Source organism: Malaclemys terrapin, chromosome 3 (genome assembly GCF_027887155.1).
Source record: "Malaclemys terrapin pileata isolate rMalTer1 chromosome 3, rMalTer1.hap1, whole genome shotgun sequence".
In the NCBI taxonomy this organism is placed as follows: Eukaryota; Metazoa; Chordata; order Testudines; family Emydidae; genus Malaclemys; species Malaclemys terrapin.
Window position 1 is genome coordinate 51,377,284 of NC_071507.1, and position 26,606 is coordinate 51,403,889.

The 26,606-nt window shown below is 43.7% G+C and overlaps 1 protein-coding gene across 2 annotated transcripts in view; it reads left to right on the plus strand.

The window, feature by feature from the left end:
• SUSD4 (sushi domain containing 4) overlaps positions 1-26,406 on the plus strand; it is a 114,228-nt gene extending 87,822 nt beyond the window's left edge. The window contains exons 6-10 of one of the 2 annotated variants that reach the window (XM_054023607.1): positions 7,786-7,977; positions 8,431-8,575; positions 12,260-12,642; positions 16,621-16,694; positions 26,347-26,406. In XM_054023607.1, coding sequence (XP_053879582.1) covers positions 7,786-7,977; positions 8,431-8,575; positions 12,260-12,642; positions 16,621-16,679 — 779 coding nt within the window. In that variant the 3' untranslated portion in view covers positions 16,680-16,694; positions 26,347-26,406. The other variant, XM_054023608.1, reaches the window with a different exon arrangement.
• Positions 26,407-26,606: the final 200 nt, after the last annotated feature.

Sequence of the window (26,606 nt, forward strand, 5' to 3'; positions counted from 1 at the left end):
GCAGCTCTCAACAAGTTGCAGACCAGCTGAGTCTGAGAATAAATCTTCTCTCCTACCAGTGTCAGACTACGCTGTGGGTTGAGAAGGGACTTGTATATAATTTGAGATATTTTTATTTTGCAGGTGAGAATGAAAGATGTTTTTAATTTAATTTATGTTCATGATCCTATAACTTAAGTCATGCAAATAAAATAGAAAAAGTGCCCTTTTTTGCTTATTTATAATGCATAAAGAATTTCTGTTCCTCCCCTTTCCAGCCCTAAAATAAGATATTTTTTCTTGCTTGTTTTCGCATTAGACATATCAATTCTTGGCTACTGATTTTTCTCCAGAAGTCTTTATGGACAACTGGAGAACTGGTTGGATGATGATATGAGACTAAAGACTAAAATTGAAGTAACTGTCTGTTTTGGTTTTTTTGTTTAAAGCACTTATCTTTTTGTGTGTTCTTGTTACCACATACCCCTGACAAATTCTTAGAAGAAAAAAGGCTCTTTGTGAAAGATTCTGACACCTATGACACTTCAATTAAATATGAAGATATAGGCACTGCAGTAATTTCTATAGTGATATATGTTTATAATAGGGGAATATGAGGTTGGAGTTAAGGCTTCATGTTGTAGTGCAAGCGTGAGTAATACGGTCGGTGTGTGTATAGGGCACATGTTGGAGGTACATGGTAGTTATTTGTGGAGTAGCCGAGTCTGTCAGATAGACTAGGTACTAGGTTGTGCGAGTTTGTGAAAGAATGATCCCTTAACGGGGCGTTTGACTGAGTGGGGGTGACACTGTTGTTAGTTAAATGTTTTTTAGTGGCAGTTTTCATAAAGAAGCAGAAATGGGCACAAACATCATTTTTTGTTTCTTTTAAAGGTTAACTTTAAAACCTTATTTTTCAAATTGTGCAGATGTTTACATTGTGATGTGGGGTTTGCCTTTGAGTCAGTATTTAAGAGACACTTTTCTCTACCGGCATCCTGGAGCCAATCAAAAGGGGGTGGGGCCATTCCAGAATAGTTGGGTCAGGCCACCCGGGGGGGAGAGGCTCCTTCAGCACCACTCCTGGGCAGACTCTGTTGGCACTGCCCCCGCCCCCCAGCCAGAATTTAAAGCCGCCCTTTCCGGGCAGAACCCCAAGGGGAGAGCAGCAATGGCAGCACCACCTGCCCTCTATGGAGTGAATGCCTCTCTGGAGCAGATGCACTCTATGCTCACTAGGTCCAATCCACCCCTAAATCTGATATGTAGGGTGGGTGGATGGGGCAAAACTTCACACTGGCAATAATGGATCTGAGTATTCTGGTGAAAAATGACTAGATCTCCTGGCTCTATTCTCCCATCTAGTGGCCAGCCATGGTATTGCTAACACTAATCTTTGAAGGGGCCACCTGCTTCTTGTCTGCTGGGGAGTATCATTAGAGTGAAAATTAGTGGGCCAGGATGAAGAAGATGGTAAAGGTTAGCACATTACCTCCCGAATGCTCCTCTCAGAGAGGTCAGAGTCCCTCTTTCAGGATGGTAGGTTAGAGGAAGTATGTATTGAAAAGACAGCTCTCATTTCCTGTGAATGGGGAACTAATGACTTTCACTGCACTCCGGTAATGTGGACCAATCTGGAAGGTAAGTAATGCTCTTCCTCCTTGGTTTCCAAAGCCTATGACAGGATGATAAACCTTGGGAAAGGTAATGGAACATATGTTTAGGAGACTGAGGTTTCCTGTGTGCCTTCTTTGCGATAAAATAAATAGTGATTATCTGGTCACTGTGGAACAAATGTGAAAATCACCTTGTTTTTCTGTTGCCATCTGCTTCACGTTAATTACAGAGAGGGAAGGAGTTTTGCTGACAGTACCGTAGTAGACTGGCGTCTAACGTCAATTTAGTTAACATGAAGTCCGGTTGTCTTTCTGGTACACAGGGGGAGACTAAGGCTGCTCGTGGAAGGGGAGAAATGCAGATGGCTGGATTTCAAGTATCCAGCTTGTTGGTGTGCACTGTGTGTATGAGCATGACAAGCAAGAGGGACAGGAGAGGTTCTTCTCTCTCCTGATCTGTGCACAGATGGTATGCACTTCGCAGGCATGCCAGGACATTTCAGATCTCCATTATTATCTAAGCAAAATGTGAAAAAGTGCTTTCCCTGCACTTTGCCCACTGCAGATTTTACTTGCACTGGCCTCATTATAAAGACTGATCTTAATTCTTTTTCATCCTTTAAAAAATAACAAGCAGGGATGCACAGCACATTTTGAACAAATGTTATTTTTGTTAAAAGCACCTACGTCCCCGTATGAAACATTAAAAATCAGGCCATGCATAGGGATGTTCTGAAGGTAATCTAGCACAGACAGAAAAGCAGCTGGTAGTCTGACACAGGAGGCAGTCTGCTAACTAGAGGAAAAACATATTATTTGATTCAGATTCTGATTCAAAGGCAGAAGATGGGCTTTGAAATGCCCTGGATCAACAGATTATCTTGCTCTTTTTGTCAGCCTTGAGTGTGAAAGTCAAGGCAAAGCTTGAATAATTTTTCTGCCGTTTAGCAGTAGCCCAAAGACTAAGCATACCAGCCAGGATGAAAAATAACTGTGTGATCATGCCCACAAAACTATGACCTCTGCAGTTTAAGGAACTAAATTGTTGTGTACTGTTAATTTTAACACGTCAGCTTCCAGTTTGTAACTTCAAAAAATGTAACACTACATCTCTCTTGCTTCCCCATTAAGGTTACTTGGAGTTATGTGAATGCCCAGAATCTCTCCTGAAGTTAGTAATGCCAAAAATGTAGGAATAGGCTAACATCCTGTGGGCAAATGCACTTGTCCACAATGAGTAGGAAGCTGTTCTGAGCAAATACCATCAACTTCTGTAGCATCTAAGCTGTAAGTGGCCCACGCTGCAGCTGCTCCCCAGAAGGCCCTGAGATGGGTGGGGTGTGTGTGTGTGCAGAATGCTGTGAGGATTCTGAACAGCAGAGCAGACTGGAGGCTGCCATAAGGCAGAGCAACTACCTTTGCCGCCTCTCCCTGTGCCTTCTGCACTCTCTCAGGAGACACAGAACAAAATCTAGCCCTGGGTATTTTACAGAGCGCTTCAGAAAATGAATTTGGTTATAGCACCTCCTGCCCGCCAATAGCCCCACAGATCAGCTCCGCCCCCACCCCAGTGCCTCTTGCCCACCGATGATGTTCAGCGGTGGGCAGGAGGCACTGAAGGGGAAGGAACGGGCGGAACGAGGGTGGGATGGGGGTAGGAAGTGGGGGGGAAGAGGCAGGGCAGGGGTGGGGCCTTGGGGGAAGGAGTGGAGTGGGGGCAGGGCCTGGGGTGGAGGTCGAGCACCCCCAGGGAAACCAGAAAGTCAGCGCCTCTGGTCTCAAGATTATAAGCACTTCCTATGAGTTGCTGCACACCCTCATTGAAATCAATGGGAGTTGGGGGCACTCAGTATATCTCAGACTAGAGCCCTTAGCTCCTGCTGTCATTAAAAAAAAATTGTACAAGCTCATCACATCAAACTGAGCTCCCCTAGTTTCATTGACCATCCGTAGTGTTGAGTATCCCAGGAGGGATTTGTTATGTTAGACAGACATGTTTTTTGTTTCTGTTGTCAGGAGGAAAGGGTAGTTTATTTCTGGTTAACCATTTAGCTTTTCATCTGGAATGTGCAGCTGCAAAACACCCAGCCTGATAATGAGCCTACTACAATCTGTGGCCATTGCCCATAACACCTGAATTCTCAGGAAACAAAAATATGGAACAAGGCTCATTTGATCTTGGCTACCCAGTATCACACACTTCAAAATCAGCAGAAGATAAGACATGAATCATACATGCCACTGTAGCAGGTTTTTTTTTTGTTTGTTTGTTTTTCCTTGGGGCGGCAAAAAAGCCAGAGCCGGCCCTGGTTACAAATAATGGCATAGATTACTAAAGCTGAAAGAATTTTTGAAGTGGAATTGCTTATCTCTCTATGTTCTTTATTTACTTTTCACATTTCTCTGAACTTGGACCATGAAAAAGGCTTGTCAGCTTCACTTCTGTTTGTTTTAATCAGTTTGTTGCCAATTTCATTTTGTTGGATCTCTCCTACACTAGCCCAAGGCTTCAGTCTGTGGATTACAAACACAATGGGAACGTTTTTTTTTCTTTTCTTTGGAGGGTGGTTTTTTTAACATGCAATGGAATTTTTCATTTTAGTTTCATGGAAACATTGCTATTTGTCTTCTGTTTGGTAACCTAAATTTGGGGTCAAATTTGATCTGATGGGGTCTGTTTAATCTGTAGGACACTGGTGTGATATACTAGTTTCTAACACACATGAGAGCCTACAAGAAACAGAATTTGAATAGCTGCAGAGTTCCATCATGTTTTAATTATAATTAAGGTGTCAGAAATGTAGGGCCCAATCCTGTGAAGTGGCTAGTGCCTCCTGCTGCATTCAGAACCCTCTATTCACTGGGAGACAAGTGTGTTCAACAGCCTCCATGGTCAGACCCTTAAAAATAGTGCTGTTTTAGTGCCTGCATATTTGAAGTCCCTGGGAGACTTTCCATTGACTTGGATCAGGCCTTTAGTTATTTTTTTACACAAGGTGGCTTGTGAAGAGAACTGGGAATATAACAGGCTGCTCCATACTCCATAATTAATGGATTGAAAGGGGTTGTTTGTAATGTAGCTTGCTTGCTTTGATAAAGACTCTATAAATCTGAAGGTTATTGATGACACCAAGGGTAGTCAATAGGCGGACCGTGGGCCAAATCCAGACCATCAGATGCTTTTGAATGGACCACAACATCTTTTTATTCACTTGTAATTATTATCATTGTTGTTTTTGTATTATTTTCTCTGGAGTCTGGTCCTTGACTATACCTTGACCAAGAAATTTGGACCTAGACAAAAATAATTAATTACCCCTGGATTACAAGTATCAATATCTCAATTTGCAGACTTGAATATAACCATAGGCCTGTGTTCTATGCAAATTTTGAAGTGCATTGAAGATTCTTTAGACTGGATTAGCATAAAATTCATTAGTGAGACATGCCTGAAGTGAGGGAAAAGCCCTTATTCTCTTGGGTAACTGAAATAAGAATAGAGTACTGCCTGAATTAAGTTTAACTTGCTCATTTTCAACCTGCTCCATTCTTTTCCCATCTGTTGCCCATAATAAGTATTTTAATAAAAAGAGCCATTGGCAGGCCAAGAGTGTTTTAAAACAAGTTCATTTCGTTTTATTTATTACCCAAGACAAATTTTCTACAAAGATAAAAAACGGATTGTTTACAAAAGCTCTCGGGCAGCAGCAATATGAGTTTCCCTTGAAACGTGGAGGGCATTTACAATGGATGTGGCACCAGCTTCAATTTTATCATTAGGAACACACTAAGATTAATGCTCCTGTTTTCAGGGTTTAATAAAATACGTCTCCCAATATAAGCAGGCTGTGACAGTATCGTAGCTGAGTTGAGCCAGCAATGGACACTTTTTAATCGTACTGTTGAAAAATGCTTGGTTACTGGGCCAACACAGAATGCTAGAAGGCCAGTGTTGTGCATTCAGAAGATTGATGCGGCCCCTAATGTCATTAATGGACTGGGGATTCTGAGCGCCAGGAGAGGCAGCAGGTGTCATTGCTTTAGATTAGAAATTTGCTTCTCGAAGCAGTTGATCTCTGTGATGAGAAGCTTTTTATTTTGCACATGGCTGGAGCAGTACTGTATATTGACACATCTCTGGCAGCCCTGTTACAGCTTGCTTTGAACCCAGCTGCAAAGAAGTTTAGATAGCAGGGGACCATAGGAAGATGGCAATAAATGTATGTAATAAAACATACTATGTCTGATGGTAGTGGGCTGGGATTGTGCTTTCATAGATTGGTGTAGTGAGGTTGTCCATGATTTAGATAATAGGCATTGTCCCTTGTCATCTTGGTGTCCCTCCTTTGAGCCATAGTTAGAAGAATTGTTTTAGGCAGAAGAAAAGAGAGCTCTTCAGACCTTTTCTGGACTTCCTAATAAACATTCCTGCTTCCCCTGGGTTTAGTCCACTTTGGAAAGTATGCAAAGTATTGCCTTTGGTGTGAATTACTTGTTCTGGGTTTCACATTATTATTAAGCCTTGCTAGCGAAAATGCAAACAAAGCTTGTCTTCAGGGTATGGGGAATAGATAGTGCTGCACATTTATAATCAGCCGCTCTTGAAGTTTCATTTAATGTCTCGTTGTGGGTTTTCTTTTTTTTTTTTTTTTTTGTTTAAGCGTTTAAATCCATTATTCATGTAACAAGATTCACAGAGAGAAGCAACTGAATTGTGATTTCAGTGGAGATTCTGTTTTAGAGAAATGGCATTTTCATTATTTAAATCCTATGGAGTAGGTCTTTACTGCATAGCAGATGCATGAAATTAACGCAGCAGCTTGTTCATGGGGCACTGATTCTGTTGGTTATTTGTTACTCCTCTGAAGGGAAATAAACTGACCCTTCTAGCTAATTCAGACACTTTAGGCTCTCAGAACGCTCAGTTCAATATTGTAGTAATTTTATTAATCATGACAGCAGCTTTGAGAAACAGTAACCAAACCAGTGGTCAACTAATCTTATTTCTTATTTTTGGTAAAGAGGCTTCCTCTGCTATACAAAAAAGCAATGCATTGAAATACTTCAGCTACTGCTATTTTCTAAAAATGTTCCTTCATTTAATTTGTCCACCCAACAAAGTGATTTATTTTTCTTACACTGTCTTTTTTTTAAAAGCATGTTTATATTGCAATTCTTTTTTCTTTGCATAGCCCTTTGTAGTATGCTTTATTAATACAGGGCCAGAATCTATCACTGTTGCATTTAATTCCTTACTTCCCGAGCAGGCCCATTAAAATCAAAGGGGCTGCTCACAAAGTGAGGTGCTATCTGATTTGAGTAAAGTTATCAGACTCTGACACCGTCTTTAAAATAATATATTTTAGGGGCTTTAATTGCTTTAGCAATATTACCTGTATTGTATCTATTACAGTATACTTTACAACAACTGGTTTCGTAGCATAAGCTGTTTAAGAATGGAATTATTGTTTTAACTACACCTCTACTCCGATATAACGTGACCCGATATAACACGAATTCGAATCTAATGCAGTAAAGAAGTGCTCCAGGGGGTTGGGCTGCACACTCCAGCGGATTAAAACAAGTTCGATATAATGCGGTTTCACCTTTAACGTGGTAAGCTTTTTTTTGGTTCCCGAGGACAGCGTTATATCGGGGTAGAAGTGTATTTAATAGTGTTAATGATTTATGTATTAACAGGACCTTAGGACAGAATTCCAGCTGCCTAGTAAAGGTGCTTGCCACAAAACCTCAGGGTAGAGGGGGATTATAGAGTGGTAGTTTTCTGCCGTAATTATGATTTGCCCCCTTTCACTTTTACCACCCCTTCCCCCCCCTTCGTCCCCCCTCCCCCCAAAAAAACAAAGGTCCACAGAAAGGCCACATCTTCATAAGTGCCACTGAGTTCTGGGGAGGAGGTTTTGAGGTATGGCCTGCACATTTCTGCCATGTGGTTTTCTGACCTAGCTGTGGGCATTCCTTCCCCCACACTGCACCAGAGATGTGTGGCAATGGTCATTCATGGTCAGAATTCAGGCTTCCAGTAGCATTAATATGGTTTGGGGCTCAGTTATACAGGGAGGCAGTATTTGGTCCTGTGTACAGTGTCATGTCAAATCCATACACTGAAGATATTCTGTATGAAATGGTTGCTGTTGTTGTTGACTCTTTTTTTTTCTTTTTGCCCAAGTTTGTCCACTACCTCCAATGGTGATTCATGGAGATTATATTTGCCATCCGCGGCCTTGTGAGCGTTATAACCATGGAACTGTGGTTGAATTCTATTGTGATCCTGGTTACACTCTTACCAATGACTACAAATACATCACCTGCCAAAAAGGAGAATGGTTTCCCTCAGCTCAAGTATACTGTGTCAAAACAGGTAAAAATAGCACTACGTTCACAACTTCTGAGGGAGTGTACCCTTTATTTTAACAGTATAATCACAGGTTGACATTGCCTGTCGAACTACATTTTTGTCATGTTTTAAATTTTACATGTTCATTTTGATGTAGTTATTTTCTGCTTTTATGATCTTGAATTTTCAGCACCTAGCTCCACAAATGCTAAAAGGTGCATATTAAAGGTCTGCTAGATCTTCTTTATTTTGAGGTAAATAAATCCAGATTACAAACACATTAATAAAAATAGCATGGAAGACGCTGAAAGATCTAGTAATTTATGACAATATGCCTTAAGGGTAGAGGTTTTGTCTATGTATTTATACAAAACATAGGGCCCTGATCCTGATTGGGGTCTCTGAGCATTACTGCAATATAAATATGAAACAACAATAATAATCTAATGAAACTATTTTATTGTCCTTTTGCTACAGAGCAAACCTGGCCAAATACACAGGAAACCCTCCTGACTACATGGAAAATAGTGGCATTTACTGCTACCAGCGTTCTACTGGTACTTCTGTTGGTTATTCTAGCCAGGATGTTCCAGACCAAATTTAAGACGCATTTCCTTCCAAGGTTGGTACTGGAGATGGAGGCCTTTAATTTAGTTATTTCACTGAATGCCCTTTGGAGAGGAAATAAAATGACATTGCAAATATCTTCTTTTCTTGCATTGAACAATAAATAACAGAGGGAATGGGGAGATATCTAGGCAATCCATGGAGTTGGGACCCCTGGAATTCCATAGTACTTCTGGCCTTTTCTAGGGCAAAGAGAAGAGGCAAAGTTTGCCAGATTCACATTGGGAGTGATTATAATAATCGCTAAACTGATACTGAGAGTTCTGTCTTTGATTGGATATACTTACAGGTAGAAGCCACATATTTTAATATGTAAATTTTGGGGGTTGGGGAATAGGTTCTTTTAAATATATTGGGTTTAGTAGTGTAAACTTCAAAAACAATATTTTTTTTCCAATGGAAATATGTTTTTAAAACTTCAGTGAGGCCTCCATTGAAACCCCTCCAGGATGTTCATTAACTCACTCTCTCTCACTCACTTCTGTGCAGACATCAACTACCTGCTAGTAATGCTCATGCTATTCCCTGCAAGACAGGGAGATAAATACTATTATTACCCTTCCTTTTCCTATTACCCGGTCCCATGGGAATCAAGACTGGGGGGGGGGAAACAACTGAGGAGAGTTGGCAGTTTTTCAAAGGGACACTATTAAGGGCCCAAAAGCAAGCTATTCTGCTGGTTAGCAAAGATAGAAAATGTGGCAAAAGACCACCTTGGCTTAACCACGAGATCTTGCATGATCTAAAAAATAAAAAGGAGCCATATAAAAAATGGAAACTAGGACAGATTACAAAGGATGAATATAGGCAAACAACACAGGAATGCAGGGGCAAGATTAGAAAGGCAAAGGCACAAAATGAGCTCAAACTAGCTACAGGAATAAAGGGAAACAAGAAGACTTTTTATCAATACATTAGAAGCAAGAGGAAGACCAAAGACAGGGTAGGCCCACTGCTTAGTGAAGAGGGAGAAACAATAACAGGAAACTTGGAAATGGCAGAGATGCTTAATGACTTATTTGTTTCGGTCTTCACCGAGAAGTCTGAAGGAATGCCTAACATAGTGAATGCTAATGGGAAGGGGGTAGGTTTAGCAGATAAAATAAAAAAAGAACAAGTTAAAAATCACTTAGAAAAGTTAGATGCCTGCAAGTCACCAGGGCCTGATGAAAAGCATCCTAGAATACTCAAGGAACTAATAGAGGAGGTATCTGAGCCTCTAGCTATTATCTTTGGAAAATCATGGGAGACGGGAGAGATTCCAGAAGACTGGAAAAGGGCAAATATAGTGCCCATCTATAAAAAGGGAAATAAAAACATCCCAGGAAACTACAGACCAGTTAGTTTAACTTCTGTGCCAGGGAAGATAATGGAGCAAGTAATTAAGGAAATCATCTGCAAACACTTGGAAGGTGGTAAGGTGATAGGGAACAGCCAGCATGGATTTGTGAAGAACAAATCATGTCAAACCAATCTGATAGCTTTCTTTGATAGGATAACGAGCCTCGTGGATAAGGTGAAGCTGTGGATGTGGTATACCTAGACTTTAGTAAGGCATTTGATAGGGTCTCGCATGATATTCTTATCGATAAACTAGACAAATACAATTTAGATGGGGCTACTATAAGGTGGGTGCATAACTGGCTGGATAACCGTACACAGAGAGTTGTTATTAATGGTTCCCAATCCTGCTGGAAAGGCATAACGAGTGGGGTTCCGCAGGTGTCTGTTTTGGGACCGGCTCTGTTCAATATCTTCATTAACAACTTAGATATTGGCATAGAAAGTACGCTTATTAAGTTTGCGGATGATACCAAACTGGGAGGGATTGCAACTGCTTTGGAGGACAGGGTCATAATTTAAAATGATCTGGACAAATTGGAGAAATGGTCTGAGTTAAACAGGATGAAGTTTAACAAAGACAAATGCAAAGTGCTCCACTTAGGAAGGAAAAATCAGTTTCACACATACAGAATGGGAAGAGACTGTCTAGGAAGGAGTACGGCAGAAAGGGATCTAGGGGTTATAGTGGACCACAAGCTAAATATGAGTCAACAGTGTGATGCTGTTGCAAAAAAAGCAAACATGATTCTGGGATGTATTAACAGGTGTGTTGTGAGCAAGACACGAGAAGTCATTCTACCGCTCTACTCTGCTCTGGTTAGGCCTCAGCTGGAGTATTGTGTCCAGTTCTGGGCACCGCATTTCAAGAAAGATGTGGAGAAATTGGAAAGGGTCCAGAGAAGAGCAACAAAAATGATTAAAGGCCTTGAGAACATGACCTATGAAGGAAGGCTGAAAGAATTGGGTTTGTTTAGTTTGGAAAAGAGAAGACTGAGAGGTGACATGATAGCAGTTTTCAGGTATCTAAAAGGGTGTCATAAGGAGGAGGGAGAAAACTTGTTCACCTTAGCCTCTAAGGATAGAACAAGAAGCAATGAGCTTAAACTGCAGCAAGGGAGGTCTAGATTGGACATTAGGAAAAAGTTCCTAACTGTCAGGGTGGTTAAACACTGGAATAAATTGCCTAGGGAGGTTGTGGAATCTCCATCTCTGGAGATATTTGAGTAGGTTAGAGCAATGTCTATCAGGGATGGTCTAGACAGTATTTGGTTCTGCCATGCGGGCAGGGGACTGGACTCGATGACCTCTCGAGGTCCCTTCCAGTCCTTGAATCTATGAATTTACAAATGGGAAAACAAAGGTTTGTGACTAGACAGGGCTACATAAGTGAGTTGGTGTCATAGCTTAGTTCAGTCCTATTTCTGGGCTCAGGCCTGTGCTTAAACTGCTAGACGTCTGTCTGTCTCTTTCTCTGTGTGTGTTTCTTCTTTACATCATTTGTAGGAATGAGCGATGGGAATGATATATTAGGTCAACTAGTCTGTCCCTGTGCCAGTGTAGGTGATGGACTAGTTCACTTACATTAGATATACACAAGTGAAAAGGCCTCTAGATTTAAGAGGCAGCTCCAGTGACAGGTGTCCTGGCCTGTGTTCCTCTGACTTGCTGAAATATGTTTCTGTCTTCCTCTTCCAGATGTTCCCATATCCTAAAAACACATGGGATCCTGGTGGGACTCCATTGTAATCTAATTGACATTTTTGAGATTAACAGATAAAAAATGTTATAGCCTGAAAAAAGTGGTTTGCTTGAAAATATCCTTTTAGTAGTGGGGGAGGGGGGAGGGGAGAGAACATGCATCCTTCCAAACTGAGGGTGAAGCGAGCTCAAAATCTCAACCCCAAAGCTTGCATCATCCAGCAGTTATCAGCCCAGTATAGTTTTGCATGTGCTGCAAGTACCCTACCCCTTTAGCTCCAGTGCTGATCTCTTCAAGGATTCACACATTTAGTGTTTCACCCCGATTCTATATGATTCTATATCCCTGATATTTACTGTGCATGGGACAACAGAGAATGCTCCTTATCTCTGCCTCAGACCTGTTTTCCTTTCCTTCTCTAAACGATGCCTCAGTTATTGGCTTTGTTTATCTCATCATAACAAATTGCACACACCTATCAGTCTGAGCTGATTTTTGCAGATCTGTGAAGTGGATATCCCCGTGAATGTTAACGACCTTGTATAGCTCCATTTCATGTGATTAGAAAATGTTACATCTTGAAGTGTTATTGAAATGTTCAAAGACTCCATGATAATCTGTCTTTGTTTGATGTAGAGGTGCCCAGGAGAGTTCCACCAGCAACCCCGACTTCGTGGTAGTGGATGGTGTTCCTGTCATGCTGCCTTCCTATGATGAAGCTGTGAGCAGTGGTTTGAATGCCTTGGCACCGGGATACTCATCTCCTGCAGGCCAGGGGCATGTTTTGCAGACAGATGATCAGAACCCTCCAGCTTATCCCGGCCCAGGAGACACAGACACATTACCTGCTGAATTTGAGAGCTGTGATAGCATATCAGGCTCCTCCGAACTTCTCCAAAGTTTATATTCATCCTCTGTGTGCCAAATGGGCGTGCATCCTATTTCAGATAGAACTGAGGTGATCAATAGCACCACTGGGGAGGCTGCATCCACAAGCCCAAGTATCGATATTGCAGATGGTAAGTTTTTCTTGGATATGTTACATGGGATGTGTGGCAAAGGTAATGGTCAATAAATATAATCCATGTGCTTGTGCTTCAGAGCAGGAATTAAGCAGGAATTATTTGCAGCATACATGTTATTCTTTATGCTTTCTTCCAAACAAATTCTTCAGTGGTTTTAGGGTCTCATCTCCCCTATCCGACCAGGCTAAGCCCTAGCCAGGTGGCAAGGGGGGTTGGTTCTCCAGGAATGGAACAGGGAGGAATATTCACCTCAAAGTCACACAGTGGCAACAAAGCCACTCCTTGGAGAGTTTTTCCTTGTTTATTTTGAAGTGAATGGAGGTTTTAGTTGACTAATTCCAGGCATCACAACAGAAGCGGGTCTTGAGGAGGAACTAGACTGGGAATGTTTTGCTCACAAGTACAACTTTTCATCATACACTATTTGTATATCACCAACTGGTAGGTGTGAGATGGCACTCTGCAGGGAAATAAATGACAGGTCCCCTTGACCCAAATAGTCTATAGGCTAAAGCCAATAATTCTTTTTTTTTTTTTTTTCCCTAGAAATTCCATTGATGGAAGAAGACCCTTAACCAGCACAAAATTTGTTCATTATATGATCGCACTAGGCAAAAAGAATCATGCACATATATATACATACAGATAGAGAGATAAAAAGACTATTTAAAGATTGGAGGGAGGGAATTTTTCCTATTTTTTGATCTTCCTTGTGATGTCACCAGATTGTGTGCACATCTTAATCAACTGTGTGGTTAGCAGCATCAGCAATTCAACAGCAGGTTTGTGAAATGAATCTTGGGGATTTGATGAGACCATTTGTAAAAAAAAAAAACAAAAAAAACTGAATTCTTGGAACTGAAATTAACCTATCTCTGCATCGCAGGAAGTCGGATGATTCTGTAGAAACACTGTTGAATTTTGATACAAGTACTAACTGCCTCATAAAAGCATGTCAGATTGTGTAGATTTGCTTGTAAAGGCTGCCCTATACTATCTGTGGACCCTGGTTTATGAAGGATTATTATAATTTTTTTTTAAAAATCAGTGTTGAAATCTGAAAAAAGAAAACAAACTCCTTTGAATTTCCTGTATTACCAGGTTTTTAAGAGGAAGCCATTGTTTTATTTCTTGCTAACATCATTTCAGACCTTGTCTGCAGAAAGCATAACAGAAGAGATGCAACTCGTATAAATTTTGACATTATGATAAAAATAAATATATCTATATATATCTATATACATACATACATACACTTTTTTAAAGAACATTAAAAAGAAAGAAAGGGAAAGACATGATCTGGATTTTTTTTAAGTAAAGTAGGATTTATATAATGTTCAAGGTATCAATATTTGTATTTATCAGCACTTCTACATTACATTTGATAAATCCTGTTATTTTATGAATGGATTTAGAAAGTGTTAAAATAACAAGGTCATGATGGAGATGTTGAACTACTGTCTTGTTTCCCCATTTCTTACACCATCCCATACAAATCTACATAGGTTATTCTACGGCCCAAAGCACTACAGTGTCCCTACTGTATGGGGAAGTACTCTGGGTCATTACTGTACAATACCATAGTACTTTAAAAAAAAAAAAAGGGGGGGGGGGGAGGACATTACATGTATTTCAGTGCTTTTCTGAGTCACCAGCTTGTATCCAGTTGACCTTCATAGAGCTGCTTCTTAGGCCAGGTCTACACTAACCCCCTAATTCGAACTAAGGTACGCAACTTCAGCTACGCGAATAACGTAGCTGAAGTTCGAAGTACCTTAGTTTGAACTTACCTCGGTCCACACGTGGCAGGCAGGCTCCCCCGTCGACTCCATGGTACTCCTCTCGTCTAGCTGGAGTACCACAGTCGACGGCGAGCACTTCCGGGTTCGACTTATCGCGTCCAGACAAGACGCAATAAGTCGAACCCAGAAGTTCAATCGCTCGCTGCCGAACTACCGGGTAAGTGTAGACCTACCCTTACTAACCAAGTGCTCTGCTACCATGTTAGCTTCCATGCAGGAACATTTGAAAGGAAGTAAGGAAACGGAGTCAGCCTTAAATGCACTCATCATGGGTACAAATAGACAGAGTGGTATTGTTTAAAGAAAATGCACAGTGCTCAGAGTGCTGTTGAAATTGGATTTCTTCCTTTGCAAGAATGGAACAGCAGGCTTCCTGATCCACTTGTGGCTCCATTTCTCTCTTTCTCCTCATGTGGAGCTGGGGCACAATCTAACCACTGCAAACAAATCCTGTATCTACAGTATGTTCCTGGGGGGTTATGTGATACATTATTTGTAAGGAATATTCCTCCCTGCTTCAACATGGTTATTCATTTGCCAAGCAAATTTTCCATCTTGTTTCTAGCATTGCATAATTGAAATAAGAACCTTATGTTAAGTTTACAATGGTTTAAACAGTAACTCACTGTTATCTTGACTGAGACAGATTGTCATCTGTGCAGGCTGGTTGAAAGAAAGAAAGCAATATAGCAATTAATTCTAGTTTCAACTGCGTAGAACAAATCAGGAGTATTTCTGTTATCAGTAGAGTCCCTCCAGATTACACTGTTGTTTTCATTCATTTATTTATTTATTTGTGTTGTGAGAGCAGCTAAAGACCCCAGACATCAATCAGGGCACTATTGTGCCAGGCGCTGTACAAACATAGGAGGAGATGGTCCCTGCCCTGAAGCGCTTACAGTCTAAGTATATGATGAGACAATAGGTAGATACAACAAACACGGAGAGGGAGCAGAGTGTAACATTGAGACAATGATTGTTATGATCTCGGTTGCCCCAGTCTAACTGAGATCAGAATCTCTAAAGCATGATGTTGAAAGGTAAGAGGCATACAGTATCATCTTTCATTGTTGCTTAAATGAGACCTGCAAATTGCTTTGACAGTTCTCTCAGTTGTATCAATATCTATGAGATTTCCCCCATGCGCAGGCCATGAGGACATTCCCACAATATCCAGCTGTGCTTGTATTGCCAATTCCTGGTTCAGTTTGCCATCCCAGCATATATACTGTGTGGGTGATGTGATATCAAGCAAGGAAGACCCTCTGGAGCACAGGGTTAATTAAATGATTTCATTTTATAGTATTGTTGCACAGATTTTCAAAATATTCAACATATTACATTTATCCTATAAAATATAGTGAAATCTGTACTTGCTGCTATCCATAGTCCCCTGTGTTAACAGTTTGCAAAATCTCAATCCTTGTGAAATTACTTACTTCCTTTATGTTAACTCCTACTCTGGTAGCTGCCTGGTTAATGTATGTCTGTCTGTCTGCAGACTGACATTGCTCTATACATTGTATTGCAGTCAGCCTGCTGAGGTAGTCAGAAAGGGCAGCTGGTTCCAAACTTGGAAATTTATTTTTCAAATGAAGAATTTAGCTCAAAACACTTCCAAAGTATCAGTAGAGAGATGGTTTATTGGACCTTTTTCTTTCTTTTTTTTTTTTTTTTTTTTTTTCTTTTTCTAGACCTGAAAATGCAATAGAAAACATGTACACCTCTACCTCGATATAACGTGACCCGATATAACGCGGTAAAGCAGTGCTCCGGGCGGGTGGGGCTGTGCACTCCAGTGGATCAAAGCAAGTTCGATATAACACGGTTTCACCTATAATACAGTAAGATTTTTTGGCTCCCGAGGACAGCGTTATATCGAGGTAGAGGTATATGAGTGGTATATGCCCATAGTCTTTTGGTCGTGGTGCTGTGCTGTATTAAATGTGACCGACAGAGGAAAAAAGATTGAGTTTGTGCCCTGTTTAATTCTTTTATGATATGCAAGATAGACTGAAAGGTTTTTCCAGATGTTTTGTTGCTTTCTTAACATTTTTTTCTGATTGTTTACATTGGAGTGGAATTATAAAGAGAGTTACATGCAGCAGTGTTGAGCATGTTTGAAAATTCCTCCCTAGAAATTCAGGTCTTATGTTTTTTTTCTTGGAAGACACGTTAGGTCACCGGAGAACTGATAAGATTATGATACTGTGCTTACCTGGCAAGTGAAAGCAGACTGGGAGGGTAAGGTGGTATTATTCTTCTTGTGGTTTTGTTTGTTTTTGTTAACATCTGTTTAACATAAACATGTGAGAAACCCTTGGGGAAAAAAACTCTGTTAGATTCCGCACGCAAGCTCCTTCATTTAAGGGTTAAGAGCTCACAAGCTACATTTCTGAGATCTCCAGGAAAACCAAGAAAGAGCAGACTTGACATTTCTGAAATTTCTAAGGCGAAAAATAAGCAGGAAAAAATTTATTTTGTAGAGAGGGCAAGAGACAATCATTTCTTCTTCGAGTAGTGCCCTACAGGTGCTCCACTGTAGGAGTATGTGCGCCCCTGCGACTCTAGTCGGAGATTTTTGGTAGCAGTGTCCCTTGAGCCCGTGCCTGTGCTCTCCCTCCCTTGTGGTCTGCCTCAAGGCTATCTAGCACTGCACCAGCAAACACCCCTCCCCTCCTCCCCCCCCCACACTTCCTTCTCAACCGCCTTTGGCCTCAAAGGGAGTGAGCAGTGGTCCCTTCCTTATCTGCATCATTAGCATAAGTCATAGTTGTTTTATTTGACCCCTGATCATCCCCAGAGCCTTTAACTTCAAAGGGGGTAGAGTTGTGAAAAAAACCAGCAGACTCCCCCTGTAAAGTTTCATAAAAAGGGCTCCAAGTAGTTGGCCAGCCAGAGGGGTTCCCTAGTGTGGCCACCTCTGTACCGACAGCACTGGAAAAACATGGGCTCCGAGTCGTTGGCCAGCCAGAGGGGTTCCCTCGTGCAGCCACCTCCGTACCAAGGGCACCAGCAGCTCTGAAGCATGGTACCCAGAAGGGGGCCTCGCTATGAGCTCTGCTCTCTGCCACACCGGCTACACCACCTGGAGAAGCCAGGGGCTCTGGCAGTCAGACTCTGAGGCAATGCTACTGCCCCCTAAGGAGACAGACAACTACCGTACCATCTCTAAAAGAGCGGCACAGAGAAAACTTAGTACCAGGTGCAACAAAACTCCATCCTAGTGGATGTGGTTAATGCACAAAGCAAGCAACATAATGCCAAGTCGACCCCATACAATCAGGCTTGGCAGGATGGCATATTTGTTGGCAACATTACCATTTAGAGTCACGAATTGCCAAACTGTTATGGCCAAATACAATTTTATTAATTATGGGAAAGTCAATGCATTTCTGGAAAATTTACTGGACACAAAAGGAGCAGTTTCAGACCATTCTTAGAGAGGTCAGTTAATTGCCAGACTGGTGCTAGAGACAGCACTGGATGTAGCTGATACAGTGGCCTGCCCACTCTCCATGATAGTGGTACTGAGGAGGGCTTCTTGGCAACACTTTTCTGGGTTGCCCAAAGAGCTGCAGAAGACTTCCAGTTTGAAGGGCCCAAACTCTTGGCGGAGAAGACAGATTCTTCTCTCCACATCCTGAGGGATTCCCGGGGCACATTACACTCCCTAGGAATCTGCACTGCGAGACAGAAGAGAAGATATACCTCTCAGCCACAGCACAGGTCACAACCTCCTCAATATTCACCATCTCAGCGCTGTTAGGAGCTGCAGCGTAATAGGACCAGGGCTCAAAAACAGAAGCAGTTCGCACCCCAATCCATGACCTCTCAACCTGCCTTCTTAAGCACTTTTGACGGGCTGGTCGAGTGCCTGAACAATTATACCTTGCAACATCAGCTGCCGTTTACACACCTGTCACGCCCCTTCAGAAATTGCCTGGCCCTTTGTCACAGCAGTTGGGAGAATATCACCTCTGACAGATGGGTCCTGGAGTTTATTTGGAAGAGTTACGCCATTCAATTCATGTCGTTCTCCCCTCCCTCCCCCCCCCATTCCAACCCTCCTTCCCCGTCCCCATTCAGGGTCCCTTCTCACGAGAACCTACTTCATCAGGAAATATATCATTTGTTATGCCTAGAGGCCACAGAACCAGTCTCGGTGGAACTCAGGATCAAGGGGTTTTACTCCTGTTATTTCCTGATCCCCAAAGTGAAGGGAGGTTGGAGGCCCATTCTAGTTCTGTGGGCACTAAAGAAATACGGGAAGGCGCAGACGTTCAAGATGGTCACGCTAGCAGCCATTATTCCAGCTCTAGAGCAAGGAGATTGATTTTCGGCCCTAGACCTACAAGATGTCTACTTCCATATCTCAGTATAGCCATCGTACAGGAGATTTCCTACAGTACACCTGCTCTGCCTGGAACTGCTCCCTGGATGCGGGAGACATTAGTTCCTCGCTGGGTTGTGGACTTGGGCTTAGTCCCAATGGAAGTGATGCAGGTGATGGGGGTGTCTCTGTCGATGTGAACCGCTCTCTGGGGGTGCACTAGGTTGTATTTCAGGCTCCAGTTGAGCTGCTTGCGCCGGTTTAGCTGCTGCTGCAGGTGCAGGCTCTGTGGCGCCCTTTGGTACTGGCTCCCCTGCCTCTGGTGGAGTTGCAAGCACAGGCCTGGTGCCGACTGCTCTGCCAGTTCCGATCCTTGGGCTGGTTCTGGCTGGGTCCCAGGGCCTGGATCTACAGCCGTTGCCATAGACTCTGGTCTGGGGTCTGGTTCCACACCTCTCGCTGGGTCCCCAGGGGTCATAGACTGGGTCCTTGTAGGAGGCTCAGGAATGGAGTTAGGTGTGGAGGCCTGTTTAGCCTGGCTGCAGGTGACCATCCCCACCCTTTTTGTTAGCCTCACATGGTTGGCTAAGTCTTCTCCCAGTAGCATAGGATGGGATAATCATCATAGACTGCAAAAGTCCATATTCCTGACCAGACCTTGTACTGGACAGGCAACTTGGCTGTAGGCAAGTTAAAAGAGTTGGCCTTAAAGGGTTGCACTGACACTTGGGCCTCTGGGTCGATGAATTTGGGGTCCACCAGGGATTGGTGGCTAGCTGACACCTGTGCTCCGGTGTCTCTCCACGCAGTAATCTTCCTCCTGCCCACACTGTTTCCCTTCGCTCTGGGGATATTTGTGAGGCATCGGGGCCTGACGGCTCTCGGTGGGATCCCGGGGTGATGAGTTGCAATCAGCTGGTGCTCTTGGGGTAATTGGCCTTCACATGCCTCAGCTCATTACATTTAAAGCATCGCCCAGCTGACTGTGGGCTGGGGCGAGGTGCGTGGTTGGACAGTAGGGTGGTGGGACGAGCAGACATCAGGGGTCTCCCTGGCTGTGTGGAGGGCTCCTCCTTGTGAGGTGGGGCCTTGAGCTGACTCCGATGGTGGGCGTCGTTTCGGGTTGCCCCTTCCGGTATCCCCACCAACTGCTACTACCTTTCTTCTCCGCCACCTCCACCCATTTGGCTCCAATCTCCCCCGCTTCGATTACAGTTTTGGGTTTCCCATCTAGGCTGTACCTTTCTATTTCTTCAGGAACGCTCTCTAAGAATTGCTCCATTTGTATTAGGAGAGACCGATCTTCCAGGGACTTAACATTTGCTCCTGATATCCAGGCATCCCAGTTTTTTACTTTGTGGTAGGCATGTCAGGAAAATGCCATATCTGGTTTCCACCTTAGGGATCTGAACTGCTGACAGGCATGCTCGGGTGTTAGCCCCATCCTAATTCTGGCCTTTTGTTTAAAAAGTTCGTACTCGTTCATGTGTTCTTTAGGCATTTCAGCTGCCACCTCTGCTAAGAGTCCCCTGAGTTTTGGCCTCGGCTCCACCATATCCTGGTCTGTAGGGGTGTCGTACCCAAGGCAGGCCCTTTCAAAATTTTCTAAGAAGGCTTCTGTATAATCACCTACGTTGTATGGGGGAATTCCTTGGAATGGGGAGCGATACCTGGAGGGCGACTGTTAGGGATACCTGGCTGACCCAGCTTAGCCCTTTCCAGTTCTAAGCACTTCAGCTCTGTCTCCGCTTCTAAGCACTTCGCCTCCATTTTCGCCTCCAAGCGCTTCATCTGTAGGAAGAAATTCCTGTCTTCTGCAGTTAGAACTCGGTCTGGGTTAAGGGCATCCCTCCATCTTGGCACCTGGATCTCAGGTTGGGGAGGGCTGACCATTCCCTCCAGGGAAATCTCCGGTCCCCCATCCCCTCCCTGCATTTCTGTCATGGAGCTGGATGTCTGGGCTTGATCTGGGTCTGCTCCGTGGCGTGCCACTTTGAGAAGACTGGTTGCTCTAGGGTTTAGGTGTCCGACCGCAACCTCATGCACAGGGCTGCCCTACTCTAGCATAGCTATTTTGTTGCCACTAAACTAAAAAAAAAAAATAAACTGCTTGTTGGACTCCCTTGCTTTGCAGGCTGAACCTTTTGCGTACCTGTTCCCCCTCAGGCAGAAAAGAAAAGAAAAGAACCTCCCTGACTCTGCAGGCTGCCAAAAGGAAAAATGTGTCCTTTTAAAATGCTGAGGTCTCTGCCTCTGGTTCAAAATGATCCCACCACTGCCATAGGTGCCACCTTACCCCGGTGCCGGTGGGTGCTCGTGCCCCCTCACCTTTGGCCCCGCCCCCATTCCAACTCCTTCCCCAAAGGCCCTGTCCCAACTCTGCCTCCTCCCTGCCCCTATTGGACCACTTCCCCAAATCCTCGCCTCTTCCCCGAGTGCGCCGCGTTCCTCCTCCTCCCCGCTCCCTCCCAGCCGTGTGAAACAGCTGTTTCGCGGTGCAAGCGCTGGGAGCTAGGGGGGAAAGCGGGCACGCGGCGCGCTCAGGGGAGGAGGTGGAGCGGAGGTGGAGGTGAGCTGGGGTGGGGTGGGGAGCTGCTGGTGGGTGCTTCAGCCCTGGAGCACCCACGGAGTCAGCACCTATGACCACTGCCACCATGTCAAGGCTAATTCCCCATTCTAGTACTTCGAGTGCAGAGATGCACTATAAATAAGTTTCTATTGTTTTGGTACAGGTGAGGGAATTTTGCAAGCTCAATTTTATAGTCACCTTTAAAGAAATAACATCAATGTTGAAATCTAGCCAGTTTCAAAAACTAGTTAAAAGTAGTTCCAGCAGCTACATCTCCTCTGCAGTCCCTCTGCCAGCTTCCCTGGTTTGATAATGTCCTATTTTGAAAAAAAAAAAAAAGTTTCTCTCCCGTGTTAACATGTGAAAGACCCACCTAGCAAGAGGAGGAATGCTGGCGCAGACAGCACACACAGTGCTGCCAAATGTAGGCTGAAAAAACAGAAACATGTTCCTGTCATCTCCAGTATAGTTCTCTTGAGTGGTAGTTGCTAACCATTTGGAGACAGAAGTGTAGTTGCTTATAGCAGACAAACCTCTCTGTAAGGATATTGCAGCATATATTGGTACTGAAGTGTTAACTAAGATGCCAACCTTTAACATAGAAATATGAACAGGAGATCCAACAGGATTGGTCAGAAGAATGTAGACAGAGGTGTTCTGAGGCCTCATTCTGAACCAGTGAGCATCTGTATCTTTGCGGATGTCATATCTGCCCCTGAAAAAAAAATTCTCAAAAATAACTGTGTCAGGCAAATTTGACTGGTCAACTCTCAGACCTATCCAGAAGTCTCACAGATGCACTGGCTCAAAGGATTTAGGAGAAATAACTGGGCTTAGCCCAGGTCCCATCATTTCAGCCTGTTTTCAGTGTTACTTGTATAGTAATGTATCCTGTGCATTGTCTTCTGCATGTTCGCCATCCCTTTGGTGTTTGCACAGATTCCAGCCAGAGCTGTTCTCCAGTCCAGCAATGGAAGTACTCCAGAGACCTGGGCTCCACTAAGAGCCTCGGAGTGTAATCCGAGCCCCACAGCTGCCAATGGGAGCTTTGCCATTGTCTTCTATGGGACCAGACTTCACCCTATATCAAATCTGAGATTGTGTTCATCTGCTCTTCACTTCTAGCTTTGGCTGTTCAATAGGTGCAGGGCTCCTTACTGGAAACTCCCTGTGCACGTTGCGAGGTCATTCACCCTCCGCATTTAGCTGAAGACAACAGTTTGAGTCCAGAGCTACAGAGAAGGCAGCAGTTATATTACTGACATGGTCGGATTGTCAGGTTTATGCAGAATATTCTTCCCCTCAGCATTGTTCTGGTTCCGCAAAAGGAGTTTCATAAGGCTGCCCGATCCTCTCTGCTTCCTAATGCAGAGGTTAGCACAGCATGCCACATTAAAAGCCAAACCTGGACCTAGGGGAGAGCAGCACACCTGCAGCTTTCTACGCATGGAGCTCCTGTCTTTTGGTCTCTCTTGGATTCTGGGGGAGCAAACAGGGACAGGGAGGAACCAGAGAGCGGCTTTTCTGGATCTCCAAGGGCACATCTGCTCCAAAACTAATACTGGTTGAACCAGTAGCAAATCCCACTGTGCAGCTGTAATACCCACCCCTCCCAGGCTGCTTTTGAAGGAGTTATGCTGCCATGGCAGAGAGACAGGGGCCTTGCTTTGCCCTGTCCTGTTTCAGGTCATTTTATGCATGCTCCTTCCCTCTGCAGGTAACCTGAGGGAGCCATCTTAGAGGAACAGCCAAGCCCTGCCACTCTCCCGTTTGTACCCCAGAATAATTGGTAGAAAGCTCCTCAGTAGGAACTCATGTAGTGTCCTTCATGCTCATTAGGGTTTTCCCCATACGGAAGCAATGTGGCCCAGACTTTCCAGACACACCTTTTCCATGAGTGGAAGAGCCAATATTTAACAATAACAGAAAATGCCCCCATCTGCTGGCTAGTGTGTGTGTGTGTGTCCTGCACGTTAACACAGCTGAGACTCAAACTAGGACCCTTGTGATCTGATGGTGGCAGCTTTCCTTGGTGAGTTGGAAAGAAATCCCCTTCTGGACAAGGCAGAAGGAGCTGAGCTAAGATCCATGCAGTCATTATTTGTTAACTACAGGAACACAAGATCCATACAATAACATATTTGAAGCAGAAGCCTGCAGAATAGATGGGTTAAAAGCAATGAAGGCCAGTGGAAACACCCTAGCAGGGCGCTATGGGAAGGCCTTTGGACTGATTCAAAATGAAATAAAGGCACAAAGAGAAAAAGATTCCATGAGAATATGCTTCAGGTACCTTGGGCTGATTCAGTTCTTCACTCTTGCCTCTGCACTTCATGGTGCCTGAATTAGCTCTGCTTGGAGCAGTGACTCTTGTCTGCCATGGATAAGACTTTCTTTGTGCTCAGATGAATTTCCTCCATCTTTCTATATTTGCTTTTTACTTCCTCTGCTTTTTTTCTTCTTCTTAGTCTTTCCTCTTTGCTTTCTCTATCTGCTCTTCACACTTACTTCTCTCTCTCTCTCTCTCAGACAAGATGTTGGGATGTGAAATGAGTGTTGATATCAGTCCGTTTCCTAGAGGCAGAGTTCCCCCATCACAGCACCACAATCACATTCCTCATTGGCATTCTCAGCAGAGAAGACTGAATAGGTCATAGAGACTGAATGACCCACTGTCCCTAGAATTGCTCTATGGAGATCATGGTTGAGGTGCAATGAGGGTTGCTTGTGTTCCTGCAGCCCATGCTTTACCTGTTCTGATGCCGTCGGTCCCCAGACCTGTCAACCCATGTGCACGTATACACACACAGACGTATTGGCCAAGATTTTCAAAAAGTGACCAGTGCTGTTGGGCGCCTAATGTGAGACACCTTTAAAGTGGTTGATCTTCAGCAATCGCTAAGCAGCCACTCTGCAAATCAGGCTAGAAAAGCTTGGCCACTGGACACAGCAGAACAGTCCATCCAGCTAGATCCTATTGCTGCTTGGTCAGTTTCTTAATAGAAGAATAATTGTGCTTTTATTATAATGAGCAGCTGAGAACCTGCCGGTTACTATGTTGTTAGGTTTACATCCAACTTCTTGCCAAAATGAGACTAGTTAGTTTTCTACTGCTCCTTGCCCTCAGCCTCTGGCTTCTGAGAGTCCAGTGCTGGACAAATGCCACTCTTAACTCTCTCCCTCAGCACCCAGGCCTGCTCTCTCTAGAGTATTTACACTTCTCACCTTCTCACCTTTGCTGTTGTGTTATCTCTCTGGCAGCACATTTGCCTATCTTGATCTTGCTGCTATCAGCTATTTTAGTGGGAATGCCATGTCAACTGATGTATTTTTTATAACCATATAATTCAGGGGCGGGCAAACTTTTTGGCCTGAGAGCCTCATCGGGTTTCATAAATTGTATGGAGGGCCGGTTAGGGGAGGGGGTCATGGCCCGGCCCCCACCTCCTATCTGCCCCCCACCCCCACCCCGGGACTCCTGCCCTATCCAACCCCTGTTCCCTGATAGCCCCTCTGGGACCCCTGCCCCATCCAACCACCCCTTCTCCCTTTCCCCAGAACCCCTGCCCCTGACTGCCCCCTGCTGCCCCATCCAACCCCCCCTCCTTTCTGCCCCTCTGGGAACCCTGCCCCCATTCAACCTCCTGTTTCTCCCCCCCCCAAATGCAGGGGAGGGAGGACAGCAGGGGAGGGGCCGGGGGCGAGCCTCGCTGGCCAGGAGCTCAGGGGCCAGGCAGGATGGTCCCGCGGGCCGGATGTGGACCACAGGCCATAGTTTGCCCACCCCTGATATAATTGCTGCCTTTCAAAAAGGTGCTTGGGACAAAAGGTCTTCCTAAGAACATTGGGATGGTAGCTATAAAGAGACAGGAATTTCAGAGTTAGCATTCCAAGGGGGTGGGCAGTTTCTATTACCACAAACCATCAGTTAAATGTATTTGTATGGGAGTGTCTCTCTCTTATGGGGTAGGGAAAGAATTGCCAAGCAAAGCTGTGCTGTTCTGCATCCTCACCGCTAAGACACACCTTGATACCACAAGAAATACCATTAATGGTGCATCTTCATGCAATAGATTTCTTTATTCTGTAGATCTGATAATACCTGCAAATCCAGTTTTTATAGGAAACAATCAGAACTGTTAGTCTATGGTTCCACTAGGAAGAAACCAAACAGGCCTGAGCCTACAAGGGCTGAGTGCCATTCACCACTGACCATGTGCTGCTCTACACGGTGTCACTAACGCTGCTTGTTTAACAAATGGAGTGTTATAATCCCCAGTGGAATTGTTTATTTACATTATAGTCTATGGATGAATTGGCCTCCTCATTCTATGATTCCTAATAGATCCTTTTTTTCTGAGCTGCCCATTTAAATCTTGTATCGGACGTGCACTGCATCCTCATCATCAAATATGCTATGAATGGATTCTTTAGGCCAGTCCTACAAGCTGCTAAATGCCTTCAACTCCCTTTGACTTCTCAGCACCTTTCAGGAGGGCCCTGAACTGGTTACTTGGTTAAAAAAACCAAACTGCACATTAGACATTGAGATTGAGCCTGATTTTATTCCCCTTCTTTTTCATTTGTTTTTTAATTTTAAATTTAAAAATTAATATCAAAACATTTAAAAAGTAGTTAAGGAAGCCCACTTTAAAGCAGATCAGACTCGGTCAAAATTAGAGCCCAGAAAGGAGTCGTCACTGGTTAAGAAGAGTCAATACAGCCCATAATTGTACTGAAATCTCAAAGCATAATGCAAGCCGTATCCCTACGTTAATTGCTAGTGTTTATAAGTGCTTTTGCTGGAAAGATACAACTTCTGCAATGCAGTTACATGTTTATACTCTGTACAATAGATCTGTACGCTTACAAAGGTGGGCCTGTGTCTTTGGCCACCATTCAGAAGGGAGCTGTGTGTAATATTCACAAGTGCAATACAAATAAAACACATTTGTGAACTTTGACATTTGGTGAATTTTTTTTTTCTTTTACAGAATGAAAAGAATGACTTGGAGCGTCAAGGAAAATGAGTCAAGGCATTAGTAGTTTGGTGGGGGGGGGGGAGAATAAAAGCAACAGTGTGGAGGGTGGTAAGTATGTTTTGAAGGATGTTAAAGGGGTTCTGTCAACTTGGATTTTTTTTTTTTACTACCTAATTTTAAAAGTCAGGTTTCTGATACAGGACACTTTAAACGGCTTATTTAGTTTCTTTAAAATAAATTGCCCTACTTGATTCATCTGCATCCCTGCAGAT